Source organism: Amaranthus tricolor, chromosome 13 (genome assembly GCF_026212465.1).
Source record: "Amaranthus tricolor cultivar Red isolate AtriRed21 chromosome 13, ASM2621246v1, whole genome shotgun sequence".
NCBI lineage: Eukaryota > Viridiplantae > Streptophyta > Magnoliopsida > Caryophyllales > Amaranthaceae > Amaranthus > Amaranthus tricolor.
The window spans coordinates 3,292,329-3,301,912 of NC_080059.1; the positions used below are offsets into that span (position 1 = coordinate 3,292,329).

At 33.5% G+C, this 9,584-nt stretch overlaps 1 protein-coding gene across 2 annotated transcripts; it reads right to left on the reverse strand.

The window, feature by feature from the left end:
• Window positions 1-1,589: 1,589 nt before the first annotated feature.
• On the reverse strand, window positions 1,590-9,510 carry LOC130797983 (transcription factor GTE1). 2 transcript variants are annotated; one of them, XM_057660799.1, is made up of 9 exons: window positions 9,185-9,510; window positions 8,711-8,778; window positions 7,659-7,862; window positions 6,148-6,225; window positions 4,741-4,965; window positions 4,492-4,590; window positions 2,615-2,673; window positions 2,374-2,524; window positions 1,590-1,976 (listed from the first exon to the last, which is right to left on the reverse strand). In XM_057660799.1, exons 2-9 carry the CDS (start codon window positions 8,774-8,776, stop codon window positions 1,764-1,766), a joined length of 1,095 nt encoding a protein of 364 aa, XP_057516782.1. In that variant the 5' UTR covers window positions 8,777-8,778; window positions 9,185-9,510; the 3' UTR covers window positions 1,590-1,763. The 2 variants fall into 2 exon arrangements, with proteins under 2 accessions (XP_057516782.1, XP_057516783.1); XM_057660800.1 differs by lacking the exon at window positions 9,185-9,510 and having other exon boundaries at window positions 8,683-8,778.
• Window positions 9,511-9,584: the final 74 nt, after the last annotated feature.

The following is a 9,584-nucleotide window of genomic DNA, read 5'->3' on the forward strand; positions in this document are numbered from 1 at the left end:
CCTTATGGAAAAAAATCAAGACCAAAAATGTTTTTTAAAATAGAAGTAAATCTTGTATGAGATTGTTTTATTGTGAAAAAGTTTATATAATTAGAGCCTATATTTCAAAAAATAGATATTTCATTTAATTGGACTATTTAATTAAACAGTCGGTCTCTTGAGATATCGTCTCTTTGATAGATGTCTCCCAGGTCTAGCACATTAAAGCTTAATGTCTACTTATTGTATACTTAATGCCTATTTATATCATCTTTAATGTCTACTTACAATATCCTTAATTGCTACTTATTATATTCTTGATGTCCACTTACATCATCTTTAATGTCTACTTACCGTATCCTTAATACCTACTTATAATATCCTTAATTTCTACCGAGTAAACGTGCAATACTTACAATATCTTAATATGACTACTTACAATATCCTTAATACCCACCGAGTAAGTCGGGATATATTTTTTATAAACCGGCTCAAATAGAAATAGTCTTTCACAAAAATTTGTATTAAAATGTATGACCCCTAAATGAGAATTTGAATTAAAACAAAACAAGTGAAGTTGAGGGCAATGAAATGGGCTTAAGTTTGGGTCAAATGGGCTTTTAGAAGTTATCAAAATGTAAAATATTGTTTACAAGTTGAGAACTTTATCGAGCCCACCAATTCATTACACCAAATTAGTCGGTCTTTTTACAAAGTAAGCAAACAAGTAACAGGGTGTCACTGACTTTGTCTTAGGAGCAAAAGCTTCAAACACCCTGATTTTGACAGCTTTTTACCTAATTAATTGAATTATTACAAATATATTATTATTATTTGATTTGATGCTCTAAATTTCTCTTTTGCACGTGAAATTTTTAATAATAATAAAAAAGTATTCTCACTTTTGGCTATCACATAAACAGAAAATAAAACAATTACTAATGGACAAATAAAAGAATATATATATAATCGTGAGAGATCTTGTTTTGGTGAAACAATCTTAAAATAAAAAGTATATATTCTTATAAGTTTTGTCTATTAAGCTATTTAACTCACATAAAACGAATCTCCTATCATAATTTGTGATATGCTTATAAGTGATCACAAGTATTCATTTTTTCAACATTGCACCCCCCCAACTTCTCTCACACATGGGAAAACTTGAAAATTTTTGCATCTAAACAAATTTAATAAAGTTCAAAACTATTTTCATTTTGTTAAAAGTATAATGCTAAAATTGAGTTAAAATTAGCAGATCAAAACATTTTCATCCAAATGTTATTTATAGATGTACCATAGGCTTAAATTCATTTTAAGTAAAATCGGATAAAAAAAAATAAAAATAAATTTATAGATAAAATATAAGATTAATCTTATGACTCTAATTATCAGTTTAATTATTTAGTTGATTTGATCATATGATATTTAATATGGTATCAAAAGCATAACTAAGATGTATTGGCATTCTCCATCCCTCCTTTTTTGTTATCCAAATAAAAAATTCTTCATCCTTCAAAATTTCTCCCTTTTCTTTCCCTTCATCGGACTGAAAGCTTCTCATTGGAAAATAAGGCTACATCACAATTCTCAAGTTTAGTAAAAATATGATCTTGTAAGAGTTACAATGTAGTCTTCTAAAAATGGACTACTAAAACAGTCCAGATTCTACATCAATCAAAGAAAACAAACAAAAACTTGTACTTTTTCCCAGAGATAGTAAAATACAACATAGTTACAGATTTTGTAAGAGCTTAGTACATCTATACTCTACTACATACTTCAATTCAAGGGACCTTTTTACTCTTCTTTTTGGCAGTCTTGGCAAGAGCATCACATATCTCTCTTTTTCTTTTAGAGGTGCTATTCACATTATTGTTGTTATTATTCTTGTTTTCATTATTGTCGACGCCACCAGGGCTCGCTGAAGGCTTTCCCTGACTCTGAGTTTGCAATGCATCCTTTACAAACACTTTTAGCCTCCATAATGTGGATTCCGACTGCACAATGGAAACACGTTATTCACAATTTAGAGGTGTTCATTCGGGTCACCAGATCAATTTCAGGTTAGATGTTTTGGCTCAAAATCGGATCTTGCGTTCACATTGATTTTTACATTATTTTAAATTCATTTTGAGTCAGGTTAAGTCGGGTTTGGTTCCGAGGTCGGGTAAATATCGGATCATCGGTTCTGGTTTGAACACCTCTACGCAAAGTAATCCTGAGAAGAACGAATTACATTTTTGCTTATCATTAAAATACCGGGGCCAGGCATCCACCTGAGGTACATTTAGGGCTGGAAAATTCTATGTAGTCTAGCTTAAAAAGCAATCAGATAGACCATGCTTAGGGACAAGCAAACCATAGTTGATCAATTTTAGAACTAAAATTGATTACCTGAGCATCTATATCAAGGTCCACTTCTTCAGTATTTGCTGTGAACTCAGGATTGCTTTGAGCAACAATATCTAAAGCTCTACTTAGATCATCGGTAGAGAGCCGCGTGAGGGCTATGCTAAGCTGCCTTTTCTCCTCCGTTGACATTTTCCTAAAACATACTCCGATTTCAGTTTCGAAAGAGCAAAAATGCATAAATCTGTTCACTTAATCTGTACATAGATAGACATGCATAATTTACCTGCACCTTTGCACCAACTGTTCTCTAAGTTGATCCAAGTGCATGTCCGCCTCATAAAGCTGAATAGCAGGATATACAAGCGAAATTAAAAGGTCAAGTACAAATTTTACTACTGGAATCATAAACCTATATCAGGAATAGCAACAAATGCATAAAGCATTGCGTAGAGGGAAAAGGTTTTTGGTGAAAAGGAATACAAACACATAGCTACTAGAGCATAACCCATACACATTTTATCTACTTCATAAAGAAACTGGAGAGGTTTGTACATGTCTATGTATGTTGAATATGCCAATAATTATTAGACTCAAAGAAAAGTCCTTTTGGTTTTGGTTTTGGATTATAATAGACTATATTAAAATGACTCGGTAAATCATGTGCACCTCTTATTTGTGTGAAGTTGTTGATGATGTAATCTACAAGGGTCAATCAAAAACCTTTTTGTTATCATTAAAAACTAACGGTACGGGTTGTGCACATCAAATCCCTTAAAACCCGCCTAGGTGGGAACCGCTTTTTGACATTGAATATAAAATATTGTTAAAGAGAAGAAATATAGTGTTTCAATGTAGCAATGAAAACATCAAAGGTCAAATCGTTTACATCGAAGGTTTCTGAAAATATAGTACGAACATTAAAATTTCTCCATAAGTGGTTATCAAAACCTCCATACACATAGCAAACAGCTTATTTATCTCAGGAGCTTAAATCATACCTAGCTAGGAAGTTCAACATTTGACCACAAACTAGTAATTAGTCACATAAACACAATGCCACCCACAATTACAAAGTTTTTCCCACATCATATTCATTCAACTAAGGCTTTCTTCACATAAGAAACTAGATTTTGTCAGACTTTTTAATGTATTTTGGAAGAATTTCTAGCAGTCCCAGCAGTAACAGTAATGCTATTCATGACCTTTGCTTGTTTTAAGTTTTGACAACTAGCTGGTGGATTTTCAATATAAAGTAAAAAAACCACTTTGACTCACACCTGACAACTGTGCACTGCACAAGCAGCAGCTGCAGCCAGAGGAATGAGATACGAATTTGCTGCAAAGCAATAAAGCCAGCTAAGTTATGCTTGTAAACCACATTCTCGGCGTCGAGAACAATGTAAGAACAAGGCTAAGTATCAAGGATGAAAAAAGAGAAGTGTTTTGGGCTATGAAAGGGGTTGATAGTTGGTTTAACGATGTAAATGCAATTCTGCTGTGGACTGACTGAAGACATTTTTCTCATTAATGGATTTCAAATTAGCCAAAACGCACATTATGAAAGTATATGCCAATTTGAATTGTCACATTACAGCATAGAATCCCGGAGAACAAAGTTGCCAATTTAAATCAATATTTCACATCGTTTGTTTGGATGGCCATCTTAAATGGGAGATGTCATTGGCGAAGGTTTAACAGAAGTCAGGTTATTTGTCTTGGCATTTTTTTCTCTTTGGTCTCTCCTTTCTCTTATGTACATGAAGAGTGGGGTGAGGAAACCCTTCATAGAAGATGGGCCTTACTTTCATACTGATGCAAATTAAGTAAGGTTGAGGTCCATGTTTTGTTTGTATTGGTTTTTTTTTTTTTCTGGTGAATAGAAAATCTTTATTTGCCAAAAAAAAAAAAGAGAAGTCGGGCTTATTACATGCTTCTCTTGTCGTTCATCTTGCAAATTTTTGTCTATCTAGATCCTAGCAACTCAGCTGTTGAAAGGAATGATTGCTCCTAGCTAGGGGTATTGAGAATGGAATGATAGTTGCGTTGGTGATCATGACCATGTTTGTTTTACAGGCATACAAGCCTAGTATTGTGTGATTGCCAAAAAAAATGCTAAACGTCTCAATGAAACAAAAGTTAGAGTGAATAAAAGGAACACACCTCACTGCTTATATCCCTTGCCATTTTGGCATAAGCAGCCTCTTGAGCTAGTTGGATATTAAGCTGTGCCTCAGCATCCTCTTCTTCAAGCTTTTTTTCCTGCAAGAAGCTGTTCATTTAACAAAGTGGACTGACGATAAAACATGACATAAAAGTAAAACATAAATAACAATCCCCTAACAAGTCATCATAAAAATAATAATAATAAAAAAAAAGAAATGGTCACTTTTATGTAAAATGGAGTTTCACCTCTTCTGTAACTTTAGGCAAAAACTGTAGCCACTTCTCTTCAAACTTGTCCAACAAGGTTCTAGCCATGACATGGAAATCATTCTTTTCATCATTATATTTCATCGCATTCTTGAAAACCAATCTCACGTCTGCACAAACCTCTCGCACATGTTTATAGCTGCTAACATCCTTGGCTTCCATTCTTTTCTTTATTGTACTAAAATCCATAGGATTTTTAATGATCTGGAAGAAACATATACAAACTGAGGTAGAAATTCTAGATGGCCAACTAAAAAATCAAAAGGCATGCAAAATGATCAACAAAAGCAGTCAGCTGCAATGGCATACTCTTTTACGTGATGTTTGGTAAAAGGAAGTGGAGGGAAATAGAGATTGCATTTCCCTCATTTGGAAAGCAATCGGAGAAGAGAGAGAAATGGAGGGAAGGAATTGGAACCTGGATTGGAAGGAAAACACACCAATATCTCTTCCCATCCCACCCTCCATTTCTTTCCAAAAATGGTATGACAAACAGTGCTAGTGAAACAAAGAAATGGATAATGTAAAAGGAGCACCATACCATGTGGATTAGTTTCTCATGAAAGTGGCACCCACGTTTAATGGGTAGGGTGCACAAATTTGACAATCAATGAAAATGTGCGACATGCAATGCATTATCAATAGTATGAGTAAAATCGGAAAACATATTGTAGTGGGATAGTGACACAAAAACAAGATGGACAAATTAAATGTTGGTGGAAAATAATGTGGCAAAAGATGAGGAAAGAAAAGGTTAGTGGGATAATGAGCAAGCACACCATCGCTAATGCTCTAACGACCCTAGCATTAAGAGAAAACATCTCCAACAACAAAGAAAATTCCATTACCCACATATTTTCATCTGTTAAATGAAGCGAGCACACAAAATGACTAACAAAAACAGACAAGTGAATGACAGAATGACAGTACATTAAAGACCAACAACATTTAGAAGAAAACATCTTAAATAACAAACAACAAACAATCAAATAACCCAACCTTATATATCTTAAAATGAAGCAATAACATTGTCCAAAACTCCTTTCATCCCAAAACAAACTTCTTATTTTGACCGTTTGTGCTCTCTGAGACAAATATTAACAATTACTTTCAGGTTATTCCATATATACAAGTAAAATTTGTAAATGAAGATAGAACTTCAGAAGACGAATCTCACAATAGCATTCTTATATTGCTGTAGTTAATTATAGTATGTTTCAACATTTAAGAAATTAATGGACAAAAGAATAAAGCATTAACTGCAAACAGTTAAAAAAAAGCTTCTTATGGGATAAAAAATAATTTTCATTAAACAAAAAGAGCATCAAACAAGTAAATACAGGAAAATGTTGCAAACAAAATAAGAAAGAAGAAATAGGATTTTACCTCATAATAATCATGTAAACCAAGGCCCTCCACATCCACAGGATCCATAAAAGGCCAAGCCCACTTGTGCTGGGTAATCTAAAAACAAATATGCGCAACAATCGGGTCACACAACCTTCATAGGTTGGATTGCTTTGATAATATAATGGTATGGATGAATAGACTATCATATGTCAATCACTTTCAAAATTAAGACAAAAAAGGTGTTGCACTTATTGCAACATTTTTCTCTATGAATATATTTAATAAGGACAACTCAAATTAGCTAAACAATATTTTCCAAAAGAGAATCCACTAATTTTTTTCCTTTCACACAAACATCCAAACTTAAAAAAGCACCTTAGAGGCTTAGACACTCTAACAAACTTAACTCCACTTAATCCTTCCCTATAACGATATACCGTAAGCACATTACACGCAAGCCAACTCCATAAAACACACACAACAAGTTCCACAGAGGAAGAGCCTGAAGGTTATGTACACAGAGGTGTTCAGAAGGCTCCGCCATGGAACGAGTAAACTACTTTTCTAAGCAATATCTCCTTATATAATTAATTTCTTCCACAAGAATCTTGTTCAAGCAAATACTGGTGCGGTAATAGAGCTGTAATTAATTATCAATACTGTAATTAAACAGAGATCTGCAAGGGCCTTAAAATCCCAAGGCATTAGCACAATAGAACTGAAAAGGCTTATTCAGCAGGTTGCTACTCATACAATTGTTAAAATCATTATCAGATAAATTAGACAAAGCTCAATGCACTATGGTTGACAGACTCCGGAACTTGGGAAAACAATTAATACAACCAACAGCCTAGACAAAGCTCAATGCAATAAATTAGCGGGTTACAACATTCAAGAGACTGGAAAATTTTTATATCACTATATACATGAAGCTTAATTAGGTTTATAAAATTCAGCTCACACCCTTTGTTGATAGGTATCTTGCGTCCACTTCCGGTAACTAAATTCCTCTAGGTTGTAAATTTAAGAATAAACATGAACATTTTCTCTAATGTTATCTTTTAAGGGAGCTATGCAAGGATACTTCACAAAAATTGTTTGCACTTAGCACAATTCCTGATTTGGGAAGGAATCCCAACTCCCAACCCCCTCCCCCAAACAATGAAAAACAACACTACATTACCTGATGTCATTAGAAGGTTTCCACCCAGTCTTCCACCTACGCATATTTAGCAAGTCAAATGTACGCCACTTTAACTTTGTAATTAACAAAATCGTTGTTTTCAAGTGACTACTAATACCTTGGGTCAACCTTCTAGAGTAGTGGGATATACTCCTAAAATGCAACCCACATTATTAAATGTGGGTGGCGACTGGAATATTATGTGATCAAGGTGGGTTCCTAAATACTAAGGGTAAATCTTATCAAACAATATGGTTTACGAAGAATTCCAAAGAAATCAATGCAGATTAGTAATAATATTAATGGAAATAAGGTGGATTTCCAACAATAAAAAATTATTTCATACAATTAACCATAACACCACCTGATGTAATATTTTTCCAAATTGGCGTATCAGTTCCTGCATTCGCTTTGAGGCTGTACCTTCCTTGCTTGTAGTATCTTGAGGCTGTTTTTTTCTCTCTTTATCCTTGTCTTTGTCTTTAGAAGCAGATCCACCTTTTGAACTATTCGCTTGTTTTTTACTGTTTGAGTAGAAATGTTCTATTTCATGAACTTTCTTCTCTATCTGCTTGCAAGTATATCATGTCATTTACCTCCCAAAAACAAACACTTTGTGAAAAAAGCTGGCAACAGCACACAACAATAACAAAGCATTAATCCCAACGATATGGGGTTTATACTACAGAATACCAAAACTCCAGCCTGATCTACAAGGCCATTAACATCAGAGATGCAAGATGCTGGACATTGGTCACTAATAATGTATCCAGACAGAGAACGAAAAAAACGACACCCCACGAGTAGCTGAGTTACAAAGGCAAGTTCAAATGCTAAGCTAAATTTTATCTCGCTAATTGAATATCTACCTCTAAAACAAATAAAATAAAACCAGTTACTAGTAACACATAGAATATCTGACATCCTTCATACGAAAACATTAACTGCTCAACCAATGCATAAAAATTGAATATGAAAATCCTAGTATGATTGCTCCAGCCTTTCTTTTGGGTTGAGTTGGGAGCATGAATATTCAAAAGTTGGGCTTTCCCAAAGTAATAAGTTTTTACCTATTGTCATTTTTTGCTTACTTACTAATCATTATAACCTCTCAACTTCTTACTGGTAAAGGATTACTTACTTTTAAATTAGAAAATTGTGAAACTATCCGGTATGATTAAATTAATTGCCCTTCATAGTGTAATGCAACATTACAGATGATAAGGGAGACCTTCAAGGTTAAAAAGTATAACTTCATCTATGTAATTCAACATTCTCCGGTCTATCCGTCTTTGCATCAACAATTCCTACATTCTTAAAGGACTCTAGTAGGCCTTAAACTAGCGATTAACCAGACTAATTTCTTTGCTAAACTTAGTAATACTCACCAAAAACAAATTTCATAGCCAAACTCACCATATCGGCTTGTGATTGCACGGCGTCGACCTGATTCTTAAAGTCTTCCATCACATTATCATCCATTTCTAATTCAAAAAACACAAAATAATTAGAAAACACATAAAAAAACCAACCTTTTTGCAACAAAAGGCGCCGATAGAATACAAATAGTCATAAAAAGTCGTTTCCACTAAAACCCTAATTAAATTCAACAGATTTTCAAGCATAATATGAGCTTTTTTTCAACCTTATTACAAAAAATTGGTTTAATCTAGAACAAATCCTTTTGAAACCAGAAAAAGGAAAAAAAAAATGACACCAAATTGCAGCCCGGAAAAAATGAAGATTAATGCAGTAATCAAACAGCTCAAAAACACAAAAAGCACGCCAATTTAACAAGAGAAGAGATTGAAAAAGAATGAGTATAAGAATTGTAACAATAGGATTAACACTTTGGACAAGTATTTGCACAATTTATACAAGAAAACTTACAATAAATGGGGTAAACTCAACCCAGAACTTCTTATGAAAATTGAAGAGAGATAACACTATGCAAAAGTGTCGAGGAGTACAAGCCTTCTCTGCAAATAGATGAAAGAATCAGAAAACTAGTCCATCAAATTGATTTCTCCTCCTATCGTTCGCCTTCGTTATTCTTCTCAATATCCTTTTCCCCGGCTCTCATACCAATTTATTTAGTCCATCAAATGATAAATAAGTTTTTAAACTCAAAGTTTTTATTTAATTCAATATTTATCATTTTCGGTTGAACTTGATCTTCCAAATTAAATTTTTATTCTATAATATCTAAATTTGAATTATTTTTATTTTTTATTTTTTGGTTCTTGAGTAGGTAGTCTTAATGTGACACATTCGCGAGTTTTAAGGTTGA

Coding starts and splice junctions, on each gene's coding strand:
- LOC130797983 (XM_057660799.1), bottom strand. CDS start 8,776: ATGGATGATAATGTGATGGAAGACTTTAAGAATCAGGTCGACGCCGTG. Junction 6,226..7,658: donor TTGGAAAAATATTACATCAG/GTGGTGTTATGG, acceptor ATTTGTTTTTAG/ATTACCCAGCACAAGTGGGC. Junction 4,591..4,740: donor TGCCTAAAGTTACAGAAGAG/GTGAAACTCCAT, acceptor AGCTTCTTGCAG/GAAAAAAAGCTTGAAGAAGA.